A 26,638-nucleotide genomic window follows, 5' to 3' on the forward strand; every position below is an offset into this window, starting at 1 on the left:
ACTACTGGTGGATCGATCTCCTATCCTGCCCTACAAATACAGTGCTGAGTAAAAAGAGCATTCAGGAACCAAGTCAGCATAACCTGTCGAAGGCCTCTGCCCCCAAATCATGAGTAGATTTGGAAGGGAAGTTTTTCCCCAGTCTCTCTTACCTGCTCCCCTACCCACATGGAAATATGGCCTCCCTGGAGGCAGGGGGACAAAGAACAAGACTTCCAGATGCTTAGAGGACTTTACTAACCTCGCGAGCATCACAGGAGCAGCTGCTGGGGTGTCCACACTGCAGAGAGGACATTACACGCTTACAGAGCTATCTGGAGGCTAACACCTGTCTGCATTGCAACATCTTTATTTCCTTCCCGTTACAGGAACGACCATACCCATAATGAGCAGCAACTATTATTTGTGTGAGCTGCGACTAGTTACTTTGGTTTTGGAGCCTTCGTTTCCCCCACTTGTAATATGTGGTTAGAAATCTCTTTCTCATCGTGTTGTTAGAAGGGAGCAAATGAGTGCCTGTTTATGAACTAAATAATGGCATAGGACTGATTTAAAGAAGAAATGGCACTGAATGAAAGATTAATAATAACACTATTCATAATAATACTATGTTATATATCTTAGTTCTAGAAAGCTCTCTTGTATACTTTTGTTCAGGGACTGAAATATTCTGGTCTGGATGCATAGGAGACAAGACATAGGCCTCCACTGTGAAACAGAAACCGGTGAGCCACAAATACGTGTCACATGTGTCATCTAAAATTTTCTAGTAGTTATGTTTATAAAAGGTAAAGATAGCCTGGCAAAATTGGTTTTAATAATACATCATTTTAACCCACTATCTCAAAAATATTATCATTTCAGTATGCAATTCACATAAAAATCATTGGAGCTGTTTTTACATTCTGTTTTGGTGCTACATCTTTGAAGTCCTGTGAGTATTTTGCACACATAGCACATCTCATTTTGGACTAGCCACACTTCAGGTGATTGATAGTCGCATGTGGCTGCTGTGTTGGACAGCACACACTGATCAATAACGCATCTAAACATTAAAGCTCTCCATAGTGCTTAACAGGTTCCCAAACTCTTTTTTAAAAATATATCTTATTATTTTACAGAGAGGTAGGAAAAGAGATAGTTAGAAATATCCATCAGCTACCCTTGACCGGAATCGAACCGGGGACTTTTCAGTCCACAGCTAGACGCTCTATCCACTGAGCCAAACCGGTTAGGGCAGTTTCCCAAATTCTTGGTATTAAAAACCCATGTTAGCCTGACTAGGCAGACGCTTATCCTCTCCGTTTTGTAGATGAGCAGAAGCAGCAGCAAGTATGTGTGATTCACCCAAGATCACCAGCTGGTAAATGGTGAACTCAATCCTGGTCTTCAAAACTTGACACTTTCTCTTTGGCTTCCTTCTCAAACAAGCAATGCAAAGGCAAACTGGAATATTGTCAGACCTACAAGTCTCAAGACTCATTGCTCTAGTGCAGTGGTCGGCAAACTCATTAGTCAACTGAGCCAAATATCAACAGTACAGCCATTGACATTTCTTTTGAGAGCCAAATTTCTAAAACTTAAACTTCTTCTAATGCCACTTCTTCAAAATAGACTCGCCCAGGCTGTGGTGTTTTGTGGAAGAGCCACACTCAAGGGACCAAAGAGCCGCATGTGGCTCTCGAGCCGCAGTTTGCCTACCCCGGCTCTAGTGCATGAGAAGACACAGATCTTTCAAAACTCACCTACAATCTCCTCTCTTCAAAAATCATGCCCAGTTCAATCCCACCAGAATCTGTTAGTGTCATTATTCTAAAAATGCATATGTGCTGGATCAAGCACCTTCCAGCTCTGATGTGCAATGGGTGAAAAAGAATATAAATATGCATAAAACAGCCCTACCCGTCTCTCTGGTAGTCTCTATGACATAGGGACTTAGTTTTTAATGACTCCTGGGGGTTACCCTGTAGGGTTTCAGCATTCCAAAATAAGTAATAAATTAGGTAAAGACCCCCTCTCTTCCCATTTGAAACTCACATACATGTCAAATGTTTATGCCAAAGCATAAGCAGACCCAGATGGCTATCAGGGAAAGAGGCTCCTGGTGCAGGATTTCTCAGTAAGATGACAGACACATTGGGGTTTGGGAAGAGGCTGGCTTGAGAACTGCTCTGCGAAGGACCAGCCCCGAGACTAATGTTCCCAAAGAGATGCCAAAGGCAGCTGACCACCCTCCTGCCCAGCGGAGCTGCCCGTCGAGAGCTCAGAAGCAGGAGCCCTAGCTTGACCTGGCTAGTTTTCCCCCCTTCGAAGGGTGGTGGCTGGAGGGCAACAAAAGGCTTGTAAAGCTGTACCTGCTACTTTGTCTGGAAGTCTACATCCCCACAAATACCCCTGTCAAATGAACTCAAAAAGAGCCTGGAGTCTTCACAAGTAAGTTATATTTATCAAAGGTCTTGGAGTTTGCAGCTAGGAACACAGCTAAGCAAAACCCCAGAAGTATTCCAAAGGAGAAAGTTAAAAGTTCTTATAGTAAAAAATAAATAAATAAATAAATAAATAAATAAAAATATATATATATATTAATATATATATATATTTATTTATTTTTTCTTGAGAATTATCAGTCCTGCATTCTGAACCCTAGATCTGGTCCACATGGTTGTCAAACAGATGTCAGGCAGTCGGGAGGACGGATGCCAGGTGGTCCAGAAGATGCTGTCAGGTCCAGTCACACCCAGTGGTCTGGCTAATGGATGTCATGTGGATACGTATGGGAGTCCTTCAGGGGGAGAGGATTACCTGAAGTCCAGATGTATATCCAGGCATGGATGCGGGATTGGAAAACTCAAACTTACGTTCCCAGGGTATTAGAATTAAGAGTGAACTCTTTTCTCTTGCCTCAACCTTCATAATATTAATAATTGGAGCAGCTTGCTTAAAATGTGTCTATTTTATATATTGCCTATCTTCACTCTTTTCCTCACATTCCCCTTTCCCACCTTCCAAGAACCAAACTGGATGGGCAGTAAAAGCTAAAAGCCCCTTCTCTGGGCCAAGGCCCAGGCCAAGGTCAAGGTCAAGGCCAAGACCAAGTTCAAGGCCAAGGCCAGCCTCCAGGCTCCCCTCCTTCCCCAGCCGCTTCTAGATCCTTAGGGGATACGTATTCACACACGTGCGGCAACTCAGCCGGGCGTCTACGTGGCTCTCGGGCAGTGCGCACGCGCGAGGCGGGGCCGCCAGCACTTCCGGGGCCGAGGGGCGGGTCCGCCCGGGACACCCTCTCTGGCTCCTCCGCTGGGGCCGGGGCCGATCTCTGGAAGCCGGGGCCCGGCGCTGGGGGGGAGCCTGCGGGGGCCGCGGAGGAGCGCCCTCGTCCGCCCCGGAGTCCCTCGGGCAGGGCGGTCCTGGGCTCCGGCGGCGGCGCCACGCCCCCCGCGGGCGCTCACGTGACGTGGGCGGTGCCGGGTGCCGGGCGGCGGGCGGGCGGGGAGCAGACGGCGCGATCGGCGGCGGCGGTTACCTCGGCATGGCCGCGCTCTACGGGGGTGTGGAGGGGTGAGTGCGGCCGGGTGGAGGGAGCCTGGGAGGGGCGTCCTGGAAGCGGCCCGGACCTGCCCCAGCCCGAGGGCGGGGCGGAAGGAGGGCCGTGGACCGGCCGGTGGCCTCCCGCCCCCGAGACCGGCCACTCGGGGCTGCGGGGCTGCGGGGCCTTGCAGAGCAGGGTCTGGGCGTGCGCGGCGGTGCCTGTGCTCGCTCGGGTGCGTGTCTTGCAGGGGCTCTGCCGGCGCCACGGCCACACCCCGGGCGGCCCTCCTTTGTGTTTCACGGCGGGATCACGCCCCTTTCTCCCAAGAAGGACCCACTCCTCTGTTCCCGACTGGAGATGCCCCCCTTTCTCCATTCCCCACCCCACGGAGAGTTTGGCAGAACAGGTGTCAGGGGTGAAGTTGCTGGCCTGGGGGGATTGGGAGGAAGAGTGTGGTGGAAACCCGGACGGAGATCTTTGCCAGAGGGTACTTGGGAGCTGGGGCTGCTGGAGCCAGAGTGCTGATCCCTGAAACTCCTTTTTTCTGGTCAGCGCTCCAGGCTCCTGATCCTGGAAAGAGCCCTATTATCCTTGCGATTTTCCTGCTCAGAAGATTGTCTCCTGGACTTTTTGTAATAGCTTTTCCCCTCGGTATTAATATGGGCAAGACATTTACCCTATATTGGGTAATCTTTTGAGCAGGAAAAATGCAAGAATAACAGGGCTCTTTCCAGGATCAGTAACTGGTGCATAAAGTGAGAAGCGAGATGAAGGAGATGATTGCCAAGTCTCCTGCCAGTGACAACAGTCTCTGAATCTGGGTTCATCAAATCAGAGAATAACAGAGACGGCTGCTGTCTCAGCCAGAGCACTTTTGAATCTGAATTTGGATTACTTACATGGCAGCCACATCTCTGCTGACTCATGGGACCCCAACATGTTCTTTTCACATGCATTGTTAAAGTTGATCTTCCCCATCCTGTAACTATTGCCCTTTTTTTAAAAACAAACAACAACGAAATGACCCCCCAAAAGACTTAAGTGCGAGAGTTTGGATTCATCCCTGTTATAAGATATGACCCTTCCCCCACCCCCATGTTTGTCAAAAGATTCTTTCCCGTATTGAATCTCAGGCATTCACTTCCCCTTGAAACGTCTTGTCATTTTCAGTTTAGTCAGCAGGTCTTCAGTGTCCTCTTCTGATAGTCTCAAAAGTCCTGGTCGGTATAGAAACATACAGCACACCACCACGGACCTCCCTCCAAACTTCCATTTCCCCGGGTATAAAGTAGTAAGCACCACCCGGTCAGTGTTTCTCACCAGGGTGTCTTAAAGACCTTGGCAGCCGGGGCTGGGTCTGGAAAGGGGCTGGGTCTGCTTTTGAGAGAAGCAGAGAGATGTGCCATTCCCTTGATCACACTTAGTGAGTGTTGCCTGTGCTAGGGATGAGGATAAATGATCTGGAACTTGTAGTCTAGTGAGAGGCACACGAAGAACACTGACCACACTCAATACAGAGGAATCCTTAGAAGTTATATGGGAGCTGTGTGAGTGGGCCACACACCAGAGGTTTCAAGGACTGGCTGAGGTATAGGGAGGGTCTTGCAGGATGAGTAAGCTATCCCCGAGGGAAGCTGAGCAGGACTCCCTTATAGTCCAGGAGCACAAACAGCCACCAAACCACAGAGGTGGGGGTGGGGATGGTGACTGGGTTTACTGAATCCGTCTCTGTCACACGGGCTCGGTGGCAGGGACTCCACAAGCTTAGCTGTGCCTTCAGGTTTTTCTGAGAAGACTTGTGTTCCCATAGGGGAGGAACACAATCCAAGGTCCTTTTACTCTCAGAGGATGGGCAGATCCTGGCAGAAGCGGATGGACCCAGCACAAACCACTGGGTAAAGGCCACACTGAGGGGCTTGGCTATGGTTTTATTCATTCTCTGTGATTCCTGGTAGCAGCCTGGAGGGGCCGCACAGGGGTGCGGGCCTTTGTAACGCCTCCTTCCCTTGATTGGGGCTAGCTGATCGGGACAGACAGGTGTGTGGAGAGGATCAACGAGATGGTGAGCAGGGCCAAGCAGAAAGCAGGAGTGGATCCTCTGATGCCCCTTCGAAGCTTGGTGAGTCTGGGGTAAAGCCTGGGAGATACAGAAAGTCACGGTAACACTGGGAAAGCGGGTTTGAGCTAGATGAGTCTGATGACCTGGACTGCAGAGATAAAGACCTTGGAGGCCTATTCTCTGGTCTAGAAACTCGCACGCTCTATCTATTCTTGTGGCTTCAGTGGTTATCCACAAGCCATAACAACTGGAAGAGCACCAGGCTTTGGAGAGCCACTGTGACCTTGGTTTGTCACTCAGCATCTCTGTGAGCCTCATTTCCCTCGTTTGGAAAGTGCAGACAACAGTAGCTGCCTCCGAGGTGCTGGGAAAGGAAATGCCATGACATATTCTGAAGTGGTTAGCGGAGTGGAGCGCCTCGCCCATAAGCGCTCACTAAGTGAGCTCTTCCCAGCTCAGGCCTCTCTCAGGCCTGGCTTCTCCCGGGAGATGTCCTCAGTGAGATGCTCTTGCTGGCACAGCCAACCCATGTGTTCCCACCAAGCTTGTCTCTCCTCAACTTGCTCCTCTGCCTAATTTCTCTGTTAAGGGCACTGCTGTCATCCTAAGCTCCAAACTTGGCTTCGTTGAATCCCCTCTCTGTCCATTCCCAGTCCACAACCTTCCAAGGGGTTAGCATGTGGGGTGGAAGGAAGCCTGGGGTTGGATAAGCAGGGCCCAGATGTAGAGAACAGGGGGCAGGTAGCAGCAGGGGTGGGGGTGGAGAAAGGAGATGTGTCTACACCTTGCTGCTTGCTCACCTCCCCCGTGGCCTAGGGCCTATCCCTGAGCGGTGGGGAGCAGGAAGACACGGTGAGGGTCCTGATGGAGGAGCTGAGGGACCGATTTCCCCGCCTGAGTGAAAGCTACGTAATCACCACCGATGCCGCTGGCTCCATTGCCACAGCTTCGCCGGATGGTGAGGAGGTGGAGGGAGGGGTGAGGTTGAGAACTGTTTTTCTTGAGAAAGCTTCTTAGATGTAGCTGGGAGAATTTGTCTTGCAAATATCTGAAAGGCAACCTCCTTCATATCCAACCCTCCCTTTAATTAGCTTAAGGCCTGCCAGTGCAAAGACTGGACAGGAGAGAGGCCAAGAGGGTATCTTGATGAGCAGCATTGCATAAGACTCCATCCCAAAGGAAGCAGGTCCTGAGGCTGGCTGAGGAAAGCAGTAAATGCTGAGAAAAACTAAAAAACTAAAAAAGAGGAGCTCTGATAGGAATATAAAAAGCATTGGTACCACAAGATTGGCATATTGATTAGGTGGTTTAGGCTATTGAGCATAACCGTGAACAGGATCTAGCACCATCCTGGGCATATAGTAGGTACTCAGTAAAGCAGGTAGTCACTTGAAGGCTGGCTGGCGACACAGGCTCATATTCTCTCTGTCCCCAGATTGGAGTTTCTCTGAGAGCCAGTCCCCTCACCTTCAGCAGGAAGCTAGCTCGGTTTTCTCTGCGAGGCTGGGTTTGGTCCTTTATTCGGTTGGAAGGCGTGGGCTTGCTATGCGCAGAGCGTTGGCCACCCTGAGCCCCCGTGCCCTTTCCCCAGGTGGGATCGTGCTCATCTCTGGCACAGGCTCCTGCTGCAGGCTCGTCAACCCCGATGGCTCTGAGAGCGGCTGCGGCGGCTGGGGCCACATGATGGGGGACGAGGGCTCAGGTGAGCTCACACCGCCTGGGCTTGGCTCGGGGTCCCAGGCCCTTCCCTTCCTGTAGCTCTCCAGGCTTCTCTCTTGCCCTCAACCTGCTGACCCCTTGGGGCTTTCCAGGCACAGCTCCTGAATCGGATGGTCCTGAGTACAAAACAGTGGCAGCATAGAGATGCACATGCTGGACAAGCGGCTGCCTTGCTCTTCAGCAGAGATTTGCATCCAGGACTCAGGTTCATGCCTCAGCATATTAGCTGTTGACGACGCGTGATGGCTTTGTAGCCCTGGGGAGGGGTTGACACTACCGTAGGAAGGTTAAGGCCCTGTTTCCCCGAAAATAAGACAGTGTCTTACATTAATTTTTTCTCCCAAAGTTGCGCTAGGTCTTATTTTCAGGGGTTGTCTTATCTTTCCATGCGCTAGGTCTTATTTTCGGAGGATGTCTTATTTTCGGGGAAACACGGTAGTTTCTGCTAATGGGAAAGGGGTATAGATGCTTCTCCCGCTATCACATCTTTTATAGGCAGCAGGTGTACGTTTTCATAGGGGCCCTTGGGGCCCAGTTCCTAGCAGCTGGTGTGACATCTGTTCTGTCTTCCCCTCCCAGCCTTCCCTTATGTGATCCGTCAGATACAGTTTAATTAGAGGCCCCCTGTCAGGAAATCGGAACACCTAACTTGCTGTTGTATACATGCTGACTGCTAACCCTGTCGAGGTCCGAGGTTCCTTCTCTGTGAGCTAGGGGAGATTTCCCCCTCTTCTAGCCCTGTCTGCTCTCCACAGCCTACTGGATCGCACACCAGGCAGTGAAAATCGTCTTCGACTCCATCGACAACCTAGAGGCAGCTCCTCACGACATTGGCTACGTCAAACAGGCCATGTTCAACTACTTCCAGGTACTCCCCCTGCCCCTGGCAGACCCGCATACCTGGGCAGAGCAGTGGGAGACCGAGCAGGAGCGATGCAAGAGAGGGACTGGGTGAGCCAAAGGGAAGTCGGGTGAGTCATGGTCAGAGCTAGAGGTTAGAGAAGTCATAAGTGAGGACAGGAGTTGGATCGATATGGCGGTACATTCCAGGGAGTATCAGGCATGAGGAAGGAGTAGCTTAGGGATAGGCGGTTAGCCACACTGCATTCTTGGGCAGCTAGACCCTGCTGGGAGGTGAAGGCAGATGGCACTCTAAGCTGGGAGGAGCAGTGCAGAGTGAGGTCAGGAAACAGTGCCCACAGACGGGTGGGTAAAGTCTGAACAGAGATGTGAGACAGTGGGCTGTTTCGGCCCATGTGGGTCAGGGAGGACAGGCTTTAGGAGGTGGATGGGAGAGTTCTTAGGGAGGTGTGGCCTCCTACCCAGGCTATCAGGGATTGCTTCTCCTTGTCTCAGCTGTGCTTATTTGTAGTGGTTTTGGAAACAGCTGAGTTTATCTGAGCCAGAGGTAAAAGGTGGGGAGAAGAGAAGGAAGAGAATGTTGATGTAATAGACATTTCTCTGAATGAGGGCCACTTAGGTGAGCTGGGGATGGGGTCAGGGAACGAGATTAGAAATACAGGAGGTAGGACCTGTATTTCCAAGGCTCATAGGTTGATGATTATAGAGAAACTGGCCTGGGCCAAGCTGAGGAGTAGGAATAGCAACTGCTATAGGAAGTGGAGGTAAGGTATTCTGACTCAACAATTGGATCTAAATCCCAGTGATATGTCCACCACTCCCCCTCTCATCCTTTGGTCATTTTCATAAAGTCATTATAAAGAGCGAATAAGTAGTCTTTATCACATGAGTAATACATTGCTGTAGGAGCTCAAATTTTAGCCCCTCTTTCTCCATCTTAGTGATGTGTCTGGGGAATCACTGGTTCCTCAGGACTTTCAGAGGTATAACTCATGTTTTAACTTTGTTGGGATAGAAGAAGGACCTTCTGTGGCCAAATAAATTTGGGGGAAACAAATAGATTTCTTGGTTCAGGACTTCTCAGAGCCTTTAACTTGCTAATGTGCACTGTGAATGTCTAAGGGAGAGTTACAGTGTGCAGTAGTCTTTAGATTCCTTTGATCAAATGAATCTGTTCACCAGCACCTCAGGGAACTGCAGAGCACACTTTGGTGAGCAGAGATCTGTGCTCTGTCCAGACTAATCCGTAAGGAGCAATGGAGCTTGTGTTGGGAGAACAAAGAACTTTTCTTAAATGAGAAACCTCAAATCCTTGCATTCTCTAGAGCACATGTGTCAAACACAAGGCCCGCGGGCCAAATCCTTGATAGCATGTGAGTTGGTTAACAGCACTGTTAAGGAAAAGATTGTTCCACTCATTTTAAATTCACATTTCTGGTTAACATTGTCAGTTTATGACTGTTCAGTAAACCATTCGGCCCGCGATTTAGGCTGGATTTTAGATTTTGGCCCCTTCTCTGATTGAGTTCGACACCCCTACTCTAGAGCTTAAAAGAACAAATGTTCCACCTTTTCCAACAGTAGAGACATGAGGAAGGTCAGCTTGGATGGGCAGACTGAGGATTTTCCTTTGCTTCTGATGACTCTCTTGTACCATTTCTCTGCCTCTCAGGTGCCAGATCGGCTAGGAATCCTCCCACACCTGTACAGGGACTTTGATAAATCCAGGTTTGCTGGGTTTTGCCGGAAAATTGCAGAAGGTACAAGGTTTTTTCTGGCTTGGTTCCCCCATAAGACTTCCCAGGTGGGAAGGGGGCCATACTGGAGTAGGGTTCAGATGGGAACTGGAAGCCAGTTTGACTTTCCTTGGTCCAAGTGACCTCAGTTCTCTGCCACCATAGGCCTTGGGGTGAGGCAGAAGGACACACAGTTGTGCTGACATTGTTTTATACGACCTGTTCCTCTTGTCAGCTCTCATGGCTTGTGCAGGCTGTATGTCCGTTTCTGAGAAATTGATGAAGCAGTTGTCCTTTGAGCAAATCTATAACTTTTTTTTAAACCCATGATACCCAAAGAACTAGAGGACCCTGGAGCGGTTAGGCATGTTTGGTTGGGTGTCAGAGCAGCTGATCCATAGGGCCGATTTGTCTGCACGTTACTCTGGTCCACACTTCCCTAACTTGGATTCCTGCAGCCTCAGGGCATTGGCGGATCCTGCAGGCCTGAGACCCCTTCAGAGCAGAACTGGGAAGGGACTGACTGTGGAAGGAGGGTGGAAGACCTGATAGGAGCATCAACCAGCTGCTAAGTAGAGTCCTGGGTCCCCAGAGCTGAGACCCTCTGGGACAGACTCAATCACCCCGTGTAAGCGGAGTGTGAGCCAGGTGCCAGTGTGCTTCCCTAGTGGGGGCATCCCTTCTCAAGTGCCTAGAACGAGCCCCTTCCATCCAGGACACCCTTCCTGGGGAGAAGTGCCTGGTAGGGGGTGGGGGAAGTAAGGATGCAGTGGCAGCTGGGAGGCATCACTGAGGTGGGCATCACTCCTGACAGACCTAGCTGTTGCTGCCCTGCACCAGAGAGTGAGAACTGAGCACTGGCGGCTCCCTGGGTACTCACTGCGCCCCTCCTCCTTCCTCCCCTCTCCCAGGTGCTCAGCAGGGAGACCCCCTCTCCCGGTACATCTTCAGGAAGGCTGGGGAGATGCTGGGCAGGCACGTGGTGGCAGTGTTGCCTGAGATTGACCCGGTGAGTTGAGGTGGGAGCTGCTGGGCCTGGTGTGGCCCTTTCCCACGAGGGGTGAGCCAGTCCCACCAGACTCTGTGAATTGGATGATTTTATTTTATTTTTTATTTTTTTTTAATTTTTATATATTTTATTGATTTTTCACAGAGGGAAAGAGAGAGGGATAGAGAGTTAGAAACGTCGATGAGAGAGAATCATCGACCAGCTGCCTCTTGCACACCCCCTACTGGGGATGTGCCCGCAACCAAGGTACATGCCCTTGACCGGAATCGAACCCGGGACCTTTCAGTCCGCAGGCCGACGCTCTATCCACTGAGCCAAACCGGTGCCGGCGAATTGGATGATTTTAAATGAAAACTTGGGTTTGGGAAGAAATAATGTCTATAACACAAACACGTTCTTTGGTCCAGTACCTCCCGTCTGTGGCTGGTCCGTACTCTTCCTTTATATGTAGTGCATTGGTTCAATGTGGTACTGCGCTCCCCTTTCAGTCATGTTTCCGCCCATTCCCTCTCTCCTTGCTCCTTCCTCTATTGCTGCTCAATGCTTTTTCCGTTCCCCTCTCTCCCTTGCCTTTGTGCATCTCCCTATTTTCCTTTTTTTTTTTTTTTAACCCCTTGAGTTCGCCTCTGGTTCTTGACTAGAGGCGTGTTAAGTGGGATAGGGAGCCCTTGTTTTAAGATTGCCCCCTTCAGCATCGGAGACTTGTCACCCCACTGTCCATTTCTGCACTCTGGCCAGGTCTTGTTCAAAGGGGAGCTTGGCCTCCCCATTTTGTGTGTGGGCTCTGTGTGGAAGAGCTGGGAGCTGCTGAAGGAAGGTGAGTGTGTGTGTTGGGCGGGGCGGGGGGCAGGGGGGGGAAGGGGAGAGGAAGGGGGGGAAGAGGGCAAGGGATGGTGCGAGAAGGGGTGGCTCAGGAGAGCTCTCAGCTCCAGGGAGGACTTGGGACCTGAGGCCACTGATGCCTGAGCTCCAGGCCCTCAGCTTTCAGTCTGCCAGGCAGCCCTCTTACAAGGTCCCATCCAGCTTCTGTGAATCCTTAAAAAGATATTCTTTTCCAAAGGATTTATTAAATAACACCATTATTTAAAAATTAAAGACAAATCTAACTTAAAGTCAGAGCTTCAGACCAGCATGTGGTGAGGTCCCTCGTGCCTCCTGTGCCCGTGCCGCCTTGCCTTGGGCACTCCGGTTGCAATAGGCGTCCTGACGTAGCTGAAGGGCCCTTGCTACCTTGGGGTTCCGGCTTCAGGCCCTGGGGACAGCTGGCTCCAGTACCCCCAGTCGTCACTGGGCTCACACACTGGTTTGCCACCTGTTGGGGATTTGGCTTGTGGGTCTCCTGGGACCTGTGCAGGAATACCTCAGGGCATGGGCCTCTTTCCTCGCTCTGTCCCCGCCCTGGACTCCATCACAGGCTGTTGGTCTCCTTTCTTCTGTCCTCTTTTCCTCCAGGTTTCCTCTTGGCGCTGACCCAGGGCAGAGAGATCCAGGCTCAGAACTCCTTCTCCAGCTTCACCCTGATGAAGCTCAATCACTCCTCTGCCCTGGGCGGGGCCAGCCTCGGGGCCAGGCACGTGGGGCACCTCCTCCCCATGGACTACAGTGTCAATGCCGCCGCCTTCTTCTCCTACACCTTCTAGAGGGCTGGCCCCGCGCCCCCCCCCCCCCCCCCCCGTGGCCAGTGGACAATGGGTGCTGGGAGGGAGGGGGCTTTTTTCCCCTTTTCCTTTTTCTTTTCTAAAGGAAAAACATAGAAAATAAATGCACTTTACCCACTCCCCAGTTGGATTGTGTCGTGAAGCACACTTGCTATGGACGTTCAGTGCACCTGCCTGCAGGTGGCCCAGAGGGCTCGGGAATGGGTCTAGCCCCACCCCCAGGGGCTTGGCCTGTGGACTGCAGTGCTTGCCCTGCATTTGGCCTTATAGCTTATCTGTGTGCCACCCTCCCCCCATGTTAGTATACTCCGGCTGCTGCTGCCAGTTAACCCGTGTCCTCAACTTTCTGTCAAAGTGGGTAATGATCTCTGCCAGAGCGTTTCAGTGGAACTAAATGTTCTCCATGCAAAACATTACCGGGTAGAACCGTCCACATACCACACCCTCTCCTGAGAGTACCACGTAGAATTTAGGGGACAGGGTGCAAATCTCCTCTGGAAGAATTGGTACTTAGAGCAGCACATTTTGCAGTTTTCTGTGTAAATTGAGTCCTTTGAGAAGTTGAGGATGGCTGAGATCCAAGACCAACCAGATAGAATTTAACTAGGTGCCTGCCTATTCTGGGACTAGCCTGGCTCTGGTTACAGCATGACACTTTGCATCTGTAGTGTAGCACCGGGAAAGGTGAGCATTAGTGGAGAGCAGACATGATTCCTGTCCTTGGGATAATGTAGTTTGACAAGCCCAAAAGTGTCCTGTTCTGCCAACTATACTGCTTAGTGAAGGCTAAAGTCCTTAATAGTGGCTGCCTCTCTAGGCGTTCAGTAAGCTGTTAGAAGGCATGGATTATGTCCTGGACATTTCTCAAACTTAATGTATCAGTTATTCTAGAACTTGTTTTAAACCTAGATTTCTGTTTTCTCCCCCCTCTATAAGGTATCTGATTCAATAGGTCAAAGATGAAATAGGGAATTTTCTATTTAAAAATAATTTTTTTAAATCCTCACTCAAGGATATTTTTTCCATTGATTTTTATTTAGGGAGAATAGAAGAGAGAGGGAAAGACAGAAACATCAGTGTTAGAGAAACACATAAATTGGTTGCCTCCTGCACATTCCCTGACCAGGGCCTGGGCCAGAGAGGAGCCTGAACCAAGATACGTGCCCTTGACCGGAATTAAACCCGGATCCTTTAGTCTGCAGGCCAATGCTCAAACCAGCCGGGGTGAGACAGGGAATTTTCATTCATTCTAAACACCTTTTGTCATTTCTGCTGCAGAGGTCCAGGATCTGCATTTGAGTGAGCTCTGCCTTACGGCTTTTGAATTCTAATTAGGTCCTTGAAGGGGACTTGATATTTGTTTCCCAAGCCGGATGGCACTTATTTCACAGTGTATAAGAGAATGGCAGCAGCTCTCATTCCATCAGCTCTTGCCCAAGATAGTAAGGTGGAGCTTTGAGCAATGAGAACTCAAGCCAAGTCCCTTCTGAAGGGACAGCCAGACATCTTTGCATCTAGCTGTGGTTCAACCCACTGGGGTCCAGCTCTCAGCAAGTCTAATGCATCATCTGGTAAAGAGCTGACAAAGAGAACAGGGACACCCTAGAGATGCCTTTGCTTTATCTCTTTGTCCTAATAACACTGTTGGTGAGCAGTGAGCGTTGGAGAAGGTTTTTACATGTCAAGATCAAGCGGTATTTTGGATTTAGAATCTAAAACTTTATTGGTGAAGCGTTTAAAATAGAAGCCTCGCCCTAACCAGTTTGGCTGAGTGGATAGAGGTTGGCCTGTGGACTGAAGGGTCCCAGATTCGATTCGGGTCAAGGGTATGTACCTTGGTTGCGGGCACATCCCCAGTAGAGGGGGTGTGCAGGAGGCAGCTGATTGATGTTTCTCTCTCATCGATGTTTCTAACTATCCCTCTCCTTTCCTCTTTGAAAGAAAATCAATAAAAATACATTAAAAATAAATAAAATAGGAGCCTCGTCTTTCTTACCACTGTCTAGGCTCTGGTGTGCCAACTGGACAGTGGAGGATTTAGAGCAGAGCAAGGAACACATAATGACTGATTTTTTAAAATTTTAGTGCCAGCACATAGGTTGTTAGCACAGTAGCACCGGTGCCTAGGACAGTGCTTGGGATCTAGCAGGCTCTCAAACTTGTTCAGTAATTGAAAGATACAGAATCCTTGTTTTCTAGATAAGTCAGTTTTGTCCAGAAACAGGAGCAATAATAGCTATCCAGTTTCCCTTCAAGCCTGAGGTTTTCCTGTTACCATTTTTTGTTCAAAGCTGTACATATTATTACTACTATTGCTACCATATATTAAGGAAGTATTTTGAAATTAAATTTAGTCTAATTGTCACATTGGCCCTAGGAAGGAGGTGTGTCAGTTTTCTTAATAAACAAGGTCAGATCAAAAACACAAAGGAAGTGAAGAAGGTGGAATTTATACAGGGCAATGCTTAACGTTATCATGTAATACTATTTGGAATGGAAACTTATACAACTAAAACTATGATCAATCTTGAGACAAAATTACCTCGCAAACACATACACATGTATACCACCACCTGTATAGTGCAATATATATAATGACCCAACTTTAGGGAAAAGAGTTCCGTTGCCAGCAAATGCATTTTATTCTCATTTTATTAATATTTTCAACAGCTGCCATTTGGTTTGTATAGCAAAATTTTTAAAGTAACTTTTCAATTTTTTTACATTTTTATAAAAATTATTTTAATTTTAAAGCCCTGCTCCTCCCCCAAAGAAGTATTATTAATAACTATCATGTAATGTTTATTGGAGTGTGTGGGACAAAAACAACTTTTAAACACTGTGAAACAGGGATAAAAGTCCAAAGACAAGACCCGGGCCTGCTGGAGGGGCTAAGCTGCAGGTGGACACCATCAGCGCTTCACCTCCCACACCAGAGGTGGGCGTGCACCGGGCTCCGGGCTTCTTGTTTCACAAGCTGCACTTCCTTTCTCCTCTGCACGCGGTCCTCCTCAACATCTGTCCAACAAAGGCAGCATGATCTTCAACAAAGGTCCCACCTTGTCATGGAGATGATACTACTGTATTTAGAAATTTCAGAGACTCCCCCATCCCGCTGGGGAGGAAAGAAAAATCTCCAACACAGTATTATTGCTGGTTCACTTGTCCACTCCAACACATACTCATACTTTAGAGTAAGTGAATTACCAAATGCTTCAAAAGTACAGACAGGTAGATAGCAAAAGAGTTCCTTATAAAAAAGTTGCAAGTCTATAAAAATTTCTGCAGCAGCTCAGGCTCCCAAGGTCTCGGAGCTTCTGATAACAGAGCTAGTTCTCATAAGCGGTTCCTTGGACGTGGGGGAAGGAGTCCTGTGTCCTAAGGGCTCCTTTAGGCCACGGCAGGTTGAAACCCAAGTTTCAAGGACTCCTTGGTGACAGGATGCGGGACAGCTACCAATGGAATGCTATGGCAACGAAAAGAGACACGACCAACGCAAGTTAAACACCGTGGACACACCGCAACGTATGCCGAGTGGAAAAAGCCAGAAGCAAGAGGTCAGGTTTTGTATGATTCCACTGATCCGATGTCCAGAAGAGGCAAGTGATGGAAAGCTGGGAGCAGGGATTACTGTGCAATAAATAAAGGATCTTACTGGGGTGGATGAAAATGTTCTAAAACAGTGACAGTTATGACTGTGCCACTCAGGAAAGTCACTAAAATCACTGAATTTAACACTTGAAATGGGTGCATTTATTATATGTAAAATATGCCTCCATAATTTTTTTTTTTTTTTAATTACCCTGCCTCCCGAACCACCCACCAAGCACTAAACATTCCTGAGGTTCACGATCCACAGGGCAGGATGATCACTTAGTGTTGAGTTCAGAGTGAAAACACTGTCCATTTTATGGTGAATTGCCTAGGATGTGTCTGCATTACTAAAAGTAAAAGGCCACCTGTAAGAAGTAGTCCCAGAAATAAGCTTCCTCGTAATAACAAAACGTAAGGGGGCTTTTTCTTTTGGAATAAAGATGGTGCCTCTGTCCCTCTGCAGATTTCTTTCTCATCCCCTGGGGTGGGGTGGTGACTCTTGGCTGACATCTTGTGGAATTCAGTGAACTTGGCTGTCCTGTTCCTGGGACTCCCATAAACACTAGATTGGGAATAGCGGTGTGTGTGTGTTGTAGAAGGTCAAGCAAAAAACCTGAATGTTGCCTTCAGTAAGTCTCCTACTGTTCCTGGTCACCAATTATAGCTTCAAGATGGGAGAAATAAAGACAAGATTAAAAGCAAAGGAGGGGGGCGGGGACTTTAAAAACTGTGACTAACCAAGTCTGAATGAAATTCACACCACAGCGGAGCAGTGGCTGAAGGAAGTGCTCTGTGAACTACAGAGGGACCAGAAGAACGAAGGATCCCCATGGGCAACGAGGAGGCAATGATCCACTCGGGAACCGCAAGCAGAGGAAGGAGGAAATGAAGGTTCCAAATGTGCACCAGATGTGGGTCAACTCTCCTGTGCTTCCCACCCACCTCCTACACAAATGCAGATTGCATTATCCCCAAGGGGAATGCTGGGGGATACACAGCCTTTCCCAACAGGTGGATATCTCCAGTCTTAGTTAAATGGTCTCTTCTTGCCTGTTCCCGTGTCTCAGCATCACCTAAACCAGTGGTCAGCAAACTCATTAGTCAACAGAGCCATCAACTGCGACAAACTGAGGCTTTCGAGCCGCAGTTTGTCGACCACTGACCTAAACCAAGAAACATCAATTTGCTGGTACCCTAATGGAAGACCGCTTGCCCCTTCCAATCACAGCAGGTAGATTCCTGGGCTCCTGGTGTTTCTACAGTGTTTGCAACAGCAGAAGATTCAATCAAGCTATTTCCTTTGGCCACTTCAAATGACTTTCCTCTCTGACATATCATTGCCAGAATAGCCAACTGACCTCCTTACTTCCAAGCCTCTCCGAAATCAATACACTTTTTTGACATTGTAACAATACACAATTTGAGAAATGCTTAGTATTTCACTAAAAACACTTTTAAGCCATAGAGTTAGCATTAGAACCTGAATTTAAAAGGTCCCAGCTATTTTAACTGGAAACCAAGGTGCTACGAAGGCTCAGCCTTTTATGATCTTTTTTTTATTTGACCTAACATAACCCCCAAAATCACCTGCTGCAATCACAAAGACCCAAAGTTGCAGGTGCTTGGGCCTAGGCTGTGTCCATCAAGTTTTCTGCTGTAGATCTATGTATGGGCTGGAGAAACTGAAAAGGCATTTCCTTTATTTTTATGTTTTTCTTCTTCAAGAGCAAGAAATAAAATAATTTTCAATTTGGAGTTTTAAGAGTTCAATGACCATAAAAATCAGAATCACTAATAAACTAACACTGAGACCAACCAGAATTGGCAACTATTAAAAATGTATGTTTTGTTTCTATAAAAATTCTTAAACTTCCAGTTGCCAATAAAAAAGTTTCAACAGAATAATGACTGAAACTCAATATCAAAGTGGTCACTTATAAATAACAGTCTCACCATTAAAAGATAACGGAATCCAGCCTGACTGGCACCCAGACCGTCTCCTATGAGATAGATAGAGGCACCCAGCCTTTCCCAGTCAAGGTCCAACGAGACCCAAATACCTTTTTTGCTAAGAATTGACTACACTGAGTGGTCAGATTATAATGATCTCTGAATGCATAATAATCTGGCCACACACACACTCACACACACACACACTAGAGGCCCAGTGCATGAATTTGTGCACCAGAGGGGTCCCTCGGCCTGGCCTGCAGGATTGGGCCAAAACCAGCTCTCTGACATCCCCCGAAGGGTCAGTCCCAGATTGTGTGAGAGGGTGCAGGCCAGGCTGAGGGACCCCCAACAGTGCACAATAGGGGCTGAGGAGGGATGAGAGAGGTTAGCTAGCCAGAGAGGATTGCGGCCGGGCTGTAAGGCATGTCTGGCCAATCTCACTCAGTCCTGATCAGCCAGACCCCAGCAGCAAGCTAACCTACCAGTCAGAGCATCTGTTCCCTGGTGATCAATACATGTCATAGCGACTGGTCAACTGTCTGCCCCCTGGTTGTCAGTGCACATTATAGTGAGCAGTTGAGTGGCCTTAGTATATCATTAGAATATTACGCTTTGGTTGGTTGAACAGTCATCTGGACACTTAACATATTAGGCTTTAATTATATAGGATTAGAGGCCTGGTGCATGAATAGGTGCATGGGTGGGGTCCGGCCAGCCTGGCCAAGGGGAAGTGATGTGGGCAGTTGGCCAGCCTGCCTGCTGGTAGAACTCCTGGTTGAGGGGACAATTTGCATATTAGCCTTTTATTATATGGGATATACACTGAGTGGCCAGATTATTATGTATTCAGAGATCATAATAATCTGGCCACTCATTTATAGCTGAGCCTGTGATCTGGGTAACAGCTGTGCTCCCACCTCACAACAAAATAGACAAAGAGTTGAGCTATAAGAGGAGCCACTGGAAGCATCAGCCTAAACATTTAAGAAGGGGTGATACTGTGAGCTGCTTTCTGATCCTGGAGTCAGCACACTCTAGAAAATCCAGCCAGACTCACTGCTCACTTGTCAGGAACATTTCGTAGTCCTGTCTAAATATGCCTTGTGACACTCCACAAAGTGGAGCCTCCTACGGAAAGACAAGCCCTTTGGCCTGCGCCTAGCATTATAGCCTGTCCTGCCATCAGAGGAGCAAGCCTTCAGGATGAGGAAATGGCTAGATCTGGATCCCAGGAGCACTTTCCAGACTGGAGCACAGAAGAATCCATTGTGCTCTTTGTGACAGCAATACCCAGACCTAGAAAATGTCTCTCTCTGCAATCATAACCTTTCCTACCAACCTCTCTCCCACATCCACATACTTAATTTACACAGACTTTATTTCAAGTTACAAGATCTTTTCCTGATGTGTCTATCACACAACCTTTCCAATAGCCTTTATAATTCTGAGCTTGGACAAGCTACTGGAGACGAAAGAAAAGCGGCCCCAGAAAAGAGAGAGACTTCTAGTTCTGCACTTCCACGGCCCTCTCCTTGTTACAGGAAACCACCCTGTAGCTGGAACAAGGAAATTTCTTTGTCCACATGCCTCTCTGCAAACAAGGGAGAGTTCCATCCTTTTGAGGTAAAGGCTTTGGGAGTGAGCGTGCATGTCTGGCAATATAAGCTCCCTATGGCATGTGTCCTAACAAGGAAAGCCAGTTCAAATAATGCCATCCAATAGACTCAGACATGAAAAAGCTGTGGGTTTGCTTTTTAAATATGACTATAGACTGTGGCTGTTCAGAACATCAACAAGGAAGTCATAAGAAAAAAGGAGAAGTCCTTAAGCTTCCCAGGTCCTAGTCCTTTCCTTCCAACCTCTCTCCCACGTCCACAAACTGATTTTGCACAGACTTTATTTTAAGTTACAGGATCTTTTCCTGATACGCCTATCACACAACACAGGGGCAGTCACACAGAAGCCACTGTCCTCCAGACCCTGGAAGTCCTCATCCTGGGAGAATGGCCAGGAACTGACGCACTCACTTTCAGAACTGACTCTGCCATCTACATCTCTGACACATGAAGGCAGCACCTGGTACCCAGGTTAGTTCCCTATGAATATCAGCAAACGTGTGCCTTACAGGCAGGAAAGGCAAAAGGAATGTACCCAGAGGCCAAACCTACAAAACTCACAAAGCTGGGCATGTAGGAACAGTAAAATTTTATACCTGCTGAAACTATCCCAGTGGGTCACACAGTCACCTGGGTCAAGTAGGACTCACTCTCCTAGGCTTTTTTTTTTTTTTTTAAGTTCTTTTGCATAATTCTATAAACTAGGAGAAGCATCAAAATTGTGAACTGAGCTCCTTCCTAGTATCCTAAAAAATACATTTACTTATAAAAGTGCATAAGCCTTCCCGAGGAAAATAATATACCAAAAGGACCGAGTTTTGATGGGTTGGGAAAACAACTGTCCAAATAAACTTAAGACACACTAACAGGATTCAAGGATGGCTTCTCCAGGCTGAAGCTGATGGCCAGCATAGCATGCCTTTCACACACCTTTGGTAACAGTATCTTTTCTTAAAATCAGAATAGGTGGGGGTGGGGAGGAATATGGTACTAGATACCATGAAAGACAAAGAGGCAAATCTACCCAAGTGCTCCTGTACCTTGTAAATGATGAGTCTGATGGTAGCTGTAAACAGAGGCTTAAGAGTAGGCCGCCCATAACTGTATGACTCGAGTGGCAAGAACAATCACAGTTTCCCCTTGAATTCACAACTTTCTTCAACCATAAAAAGAGTTACTGTAAACCAATACTTCAAGTCCGTGTTTTTTTGAATGTAGGTTCAAGGCAGGAAGACATGGGCTCGGCAGACAACTGGTAATCCCAGTTCCTTGCAGAAAGCGCTCATGGGTCACTTAAAACACCTGCTTCTTCCACTCATCCCTCTTCCCATCCAGCTTAACAGACTCAGTAGTTCTCTAGGTGCTCACTGCCCTTGCAAGCATACAGCAGGGTGAGAGGGCGTTTGTAAACACCCAGATTTTCTTGGTCAGCTTATTCTGTTTAAATACACATAGTAGTACATTCCTGATGAAGGTGAGAAAAATTGCAATAATTTCCTTAACTCAAAAAGGCAAAAACCTAATAATAATAATGATAATAATAATAATAATAATAATAATCTGCTCAAAATGAAAGCCAGTAGAACAAAAGAGAAATACTCAAAGGCTTGTAGAGTAAGACTGAGCAATTTAGCTACTCCAGTCACAGTGTTAAATTAAACTACTATTCCCCTCCCCCACTGTGCACCCCTAGCCCACCCACCCCCTTCAGCTCTGCCTTTTTGTGCAGCACTGTCCCCAGATGTGGGGATATACAAGTCCTCCTCAGAGTTTCTCTGTCAGCTCAGTACTTCACTCCTGGAATAAATTCCTTGGCATCCGGGTTCAGGTTACTTTTGCTCTGAAATAAGAACCAAGAGACAATAAATTCCACGGCAAAATGTAAAATTTGTTTTCTCCCTGCTTCCATTATTACCAGTACCTTCCCCTCAGCCTCAAAAGAGAGAAAAAAAAGAATTCCTACAACTCAGCCCTTTACTGCTGGGCTGGCCTCAATGGCCCCTGACATTCTAAGCCATATCCAACCTCACTGTCTCCTTCCTACTTCAGATTTCTGCTCCCTTTATGATGCTTTCATTAGTGGCTTATAAGTGTGACTCCAAAAATAATTCAATTCATTGAGCACCCTAATCTGATGAACATCAAAGAACTCCATCAAACCAGTTTGATTAGCACAATCCCTATGTACAATACATATATCATTCTTCATCTTGCTGTACTCTCTTTGGTTCCCTGCTCTCTTGTGAATACCCAAACCTTAGCAAACTCTGGGGCACAATCATTCAGACCATGAGTTGTGTGAGAACTGAATCACTCTGAATTCCATACGTAAACATGGAAGGCAGGGAATTCACTTATCCAGTCTTTTAATTTTAAGTGGATAATGGCCTCTAATGAATATGTTCCTTCCAAAATGAACAGTTTTTATAATAGCACCATTCAAAATTACAAATGCAGATTTGAGGGATAGGAAAAGAAAAGAACAGCAGCAAATGATAATTTAAAACCAAATCTTGCCAGTGGATAGAACGTTGGCCTGCGGACTGAAGGGTCCAGGTTCAATTCCAGTCAAGGGTGCATGCCTGTGTTGTGGGCTTGATCCCCAGTAAGGGATGTGCAGGAGGCAACTGATCAATGATTCTCGCTTATCATTGATGTTTCTCTCTTTCCTTCTCCCTTCCCCTCTGAAATCAATAAAGATATGTGTGTGTGTATATCTATATCTATATCTATATCTATATCTATCTATCTATCTATCTATCTAGTCTTTTCTATGTTCAAATTTTTATCCTTAATCCCAATTCTACTTTTAAAAGCCCATTGAGAAAAATGGAAGTTGGTGATGCTGTGACATTGATGTTTTCACAACGCTTTATTAGGTGAATGCATCTTCAATGCACCCGATTATTAATGCCCACATGGTAAGTGAAGAATAGCAGCTTAGAGAGCTCCAGGGATTTGCCCAAGGTAGTAGTGCCAGAAAGTAAGACTGCGACTACAAATCCCATATTCTCACTATGTCACATGTGGAACTACTTATGGCTCTTACCAAAATATCTTCAGAATCATGACCATTGCTGACAGATAGTCCATTTAACTGTTGTTGCAACTGTCCCATGGCCTGAGGCAAGTCTCGCGATGGAATAAACCAGTCTTGGTCTTCCTCGTCCAGCATCTCCTGGAAGCACCGGTCCAAGAAGTCCTGCTCCAGCAGCTCCTCCTCCACCTACCAGGCAAAGGTGCAAGCTCAGACTCACCCTCCCAGAGACACCCGCCCTCCCAGGTTTAATCCACCTCTTTGTGTTAGAGGTTTTTACTCCAAAATTAAGAATGATCTGCCGAAACCGGTTTGGCTCAGTGGATAGAGCGTCGGCCTGCAGACTGAAGGGTCCCAGGTTTGATTCTGGTCAAGGGCATGTACCTTAGTTGTGGACAAATCCCCAGTAGGGGGTGTGCAAGAGGCAGCTGATCAATGATTCACTCTCATCAATGTTTCTAACTCTCTATCCCTCTCTCTTCCTCTCTGTAAAAAATCAAGAAAAATTAAAAAATAATAAATAAATAAATAAAAATATATAAAGAATGTCTTGGTTAAAAAAAAAAAAAAAAAGAATGATCTTGCATGAGACCTACTAAGAATTAAGATGCTCCTAAAGACTGCCTGGACAGAATATACTTTTTTCAATTGTTAAGTTCCATTAACAATACAACTAAGGAAACAGTTATTCAAAATAGCAGAAGTTCTTCACAGATCATCTAAGACTTCTAATATGTGAAACAGATATTTTCCATTCATGTGGCATGTACCAAAAATCTTTTTTTTTTGTAAAAAAAAAATTTTTTTATTGATTTCAGAGGAAGGGAGAGGAAGGGAGAGATAAAAACAAGAATAATGAGAGAGAATCATTGATCGTCTGCCTCCTGGATGCCCCCTCCTGGGGATCGAGCCCTAAACCAGGTATGTGCACGTGACCAGAATCAAACACAGGATCCTTCAGTCTGCAGGCCTATGCTCGATCCACTGAGCAAATCAGCTAAGGCTCGAAAATCATTTTTAAAGCTTAAAATTCTTTTCTCATTCTTGTTAAGAAGCAATTTTTTCTAAATTTCCCATTTGACAACTATGAAAAAGGTATAGGAACTATGTAACTAGACCACTACTTAGCCAGTGGACATTAAATAAAAACCAACTCTTAGCTTCTGCCCCAATTTTCTGGTAATGAGGCCTTTAAGGGTGAAAAATACTTTCAGAACCTTAGAAAAATATAAAGAACACTTTTTGACATATCAATAGAAAATGATTTCATCAATGTAGGATTCTTCCAAAACAAGAAACAATATAAGCCCTGGCTGGTGTGGCTCAATAGCCTGGAGTATCATTCCATATACCAAAAGGCTGCAGGTTCAATTCCTGGTCCAAGCACATATCCAGGTTGTGGGTTTGATTCCCGGTCAGCGTATGTGTAGGAGACAGCTGATCAATGTTTCTCTATCTCTCTCCCTTCCTCTCTCTCTCTCAAAATCAATGAAAGCATGTCCTCAGATGAAGATAAAAAGAAAAAGATTCTATGAATATTGAAACAAGTCCATATTTCTTAAAGATTGCCATAAATTAAAGCAACATGTATCTAAGATATTTTATACCTGTTTACAGTCATTGACTATTAACTCTTATGAAAGAGTTCATTCTGCACACTGTGATTTTAACAGGCCTCCTGCCTCACACGGGCCATCTCTTCTCCTGCAGCTGGCCTGGTGACAGATTCACAGCTCACTCATGCCACTGCCAGGGGGGAGTCAAACAAAAATAATCACCCAAACTAGCCAATACAGTGAACATCTCATGAATTCCAAGGGAAAGTCACTGATAGCAAGACTCAAAAATTGTATTTCAGCATTATAGTTAGCAACATTTAAAAACATTTCAAGAAAATTAGAAAGTACTTAACAGTAACTACAAAATATTTCTAAGCCACAAGATTTAGCCTAATTCCTAAAGATCTGCCCTGACTCTCCCCAAAAGTGTTCCCCTTATTACATGTATCCTTATTCACAGGCACAACCCCCAGAATGGTTACCTGGGCACAGGGGTGAGTGAAGCATGGTACATGTGCTATTCACACAAATCATGACACAGGGAGCCACTTGGAGTGGAAACTGCTGACAGCACCCCCAAAACTTGTTTTCTTCTTCCCTCAGCAACAGGCTGTTCAGTTAAAACAGTATTTCCCATCTCCCATGTGGATATGACCATGTTATCATCAAGTGATGTCCCCAGAAGGGATGGGAGCACTCTGCATCACTTGGTTAAAAGGAGATCCCCTGCCTTGGCCTTTGACTCTCTTCCTTTCCCAGTGGCTAGACTTCCGGTTTTCCTTCAGTTACTTAGCTGATAAGTGCCCTGGAGGTGGCAAAGCAACACCGTGGAAGGAACTATGTGGTCCCACCTGTCTACCTGGAATGGCTCACCTTGGACTAGTAATGTTAAGAGATAGAAGACAATGGCCAAGACCAGTTTGGCTCAATGGATAGAGCGTCAGCTTGGGGACTGAAGGGTCCCGGGTTCGATTCCGGTCAAGAGCATGTACCTTGGTTGCGGGCACATCCCCAGTAGGGGGTGTACAAGAGGCAGCTGATCGATGACTGTCTCTCATCGATGTTTCTAACTCTCTATCTCTCTCCCTTCCTCTCTGTACAAAATCAATAAAATAAAATAAAATAATTTTTTTTTTTTTTTTTTAAAAGGGAGAGAGATAGAAGACAATGAATCACTGCTGAATCTTCGTTGAAGCAGCCTAGCCTTCCCCCACCCTACTACACACATATCTATCTCAGGCTCACATCATCCCTGGGTTCTTGACTAGGGCATGCCAGCATACCAGGCTGGCCTGTCTGCTGTTTCTCAGAAGTCTATACCAGATCACCATGGCACTAGATCCGTCCCGCCAGGCCTTGCAATGTGGCCCGCACCGCGCTGTCACCACTGCACTCCGCTGCGTTTCCATCACAATGACAGTTTATGACTGTTCAGTAAACCATTCAGCCCGCGATTTAGGCTGGATTTTAGATTTTGGCCCCTTCTCTGATTGAGTTCGACACCCCTACACTAGATCCTCTTTTAATTACTGCGGCAGAAAAATGTCATGCTCTTCCTCCAAAGTTCTACCTGGTCTCTTACCAGTTGAGGCTGTTTCCTGGTCAGCTCAGACCAGGCTTCCACGTATTTTTAAGCTATTCTAAAGCCGAGGAACCCATTTCTTTTGTAACAGACTGACAATAAAGTGTTATAGCTGCCGAGACACACACATCACTGTTCTCCCTCTTCTTTCTTTACCTGTCTGTTAAAATCCTCTTCATTCTCCATCCACATGTACTCTGCAAATGGGTTTTCCTTCTCATCATGCCCATTTAACCCCTGGTCCTCTTTGGAGTTTACGCTGGGGGATGTATTTGCCACACTGGATCCATTCATTATGATAGACCCTAAACAGAAACCAAAGAAAAGGTAAAATGTTACAAGATTCAGGAAATGAAAACCTGTAATTTCCAGATTCTCCCAGAAGCTTCTGAAGTTCTAAGTCCAAGTTATTAACTATGGAAGAACACAAACTGCTAATCTGTATCTGTTACAAAACTAATAATATCCTATAATTATCAACTATACAGATGTACAGTTCTTTTTAAGAGTTAAAAGAAAAATATGCCTTCTTTCTGCCATCTTGGAGCCTGCGGAGGCTGCTGAGATCAGGACTTCTACAACAATAAATATCTCTGGAAGGCCATTTTTTCTTTTTTTTTCTTTTTTTTAAAATATATTTTATTGATTTTTTACAGAGAGGAAGAGAGAGGGTCATAGAGTTAGAAACATCGATGAGAGAGAATCATCGATCAGCTGCCTCTTGCA

General features: G+C 46.7%; 2 protein-coding genes and 1 long non-coding RNA gene across 5 annotated transcripts in view; 2 read left to right on the top strand and 1 right to left on the bottom strand.

Moving 5' to 3' along the window:
• The first annotated feature begins 3,394 nt into the window (after positions 1–3,394).
• Positions 3,395–12,695, top strand: NAGK (N-acetylglucosamine kinase). 2 transcript variants are annotated; one of them, XM_045580884.1, is made up of 11 exons: positions 3,395–3,558; positions 3,777–3,935; positions 5,340–5,424; positions 5,550–5,648; positions 6,405–6,546; positions 7,180–7,290; positions 8,063–8,175; positions 9,841–9,928; positions 10,816–10,913; positions 11,652–11,730; positions 12,366–12,695. In XM_045580884.1, exons 1-11 carry the CDS (start codon positions 3,530–3,532, stop codon positions 12,551–12,553), a joined length of 1,191 nt encoding a protein of 396 aa, XP_045436840.1. In that variant the 5' UTR covers positions 3,395–3,529; the 3' UTR covers positions 12,554–12,695. The 2 variants fall into 2 exon arrangements, with proteins under 2 accessions (XP_045436840.1, XP_036291554.1); XM_036435661.2 differs by lacking the exon at positions 3,777–3,935 and having other exon boundaries at positions 3,412–3,558.
• LOC118717514 lies at positions 4,001–5,209 on the top strand. The gene is made up of 2 exons (XR_004987510.2): positions 4,001–4,215; positions 4,264–5,209. It is a non-coding gene; the product is annotated as an uncharacterized LOC118717514 (long non-coding RNA).
• A 2,510-nt stretch (positions 12,696–15,205) lies between the features above and the next one.
• PAIP2B (poly(A) binding protein interacting protein 2B) overlaps positions 15,206–26,638 on the bottom strand; it is a 28,061-nt gene continuing 16,628 nt past the window's right edge. The window contains exons 3-6 of one of the 2 annotated variants that reach the window (XR_006741445.1): positions 26,069–26,217; positions 22,784–22,960; positions 20,775–21,574; positions 15,206–16,829 (exon numbers count right to left, since the gene is read on the bottom strand). Coding sequence is in view for 1 of the 2 variants with exons in the window: in XM_036435665.2 (XP_036291558.1) it covers positions 21,518–21,574; positions 22,784–22,960; positions 26,069–26,206 (372 nt within the window). In the remaining variant the exon portion in view is untranslated. Of the gene's footprint in view, positions 16,830–20,411; positions 21,575–22,783; positions 22,961–26,068; positions 26,218–26,638 lie in introns of those variants that run through there. The other variant, XM_036435665.2, reaches the window with a different exon arrangement.

Source organism: Pipistrellus kuhlii, unplaced genomic scaffold (genome assembly GCF_014108245.1).
Source record: "Pipistrellus kuhlii isolate mPipKuh1 unplaced genomic scaffold, mPipKuh1.p scaffold_m20_p_13, whole genome shotgun sequence".
NCBI lineage: Eukaryota > Metazoa > Chordata > Mammalia > Chiroptera > Vespertilionidae > Pipistrellus > Pipistrellus kuhlii.

What these genes read in the sequence shown, in the direction of transcription:
- NAGK (XM_045580884.1), top strand. Translation starts at nt 3,530, where the DNA reads ATGGCCGCGCTCTACGGGGGTGTGGAGGG. An exon ending in CTCTACGGGGGTGTGGAGGG is followed by an intron (nt 3,559 to 3,776) that starts GTGAGTGCGGCC and finishes CGTGTCTTGCAG; the next exon opens with GGGCTCTGCCGGCGCCACGG. An exon ending in CGGAGAGTTTGGCAGAACAG is followed by an intron (nt 3,936 to 5,339) that starts GTGTCAGGGGTG and finishes GTGTTCCCATAG; the next exon opens with GGGAGGAACACAATCCAAGG.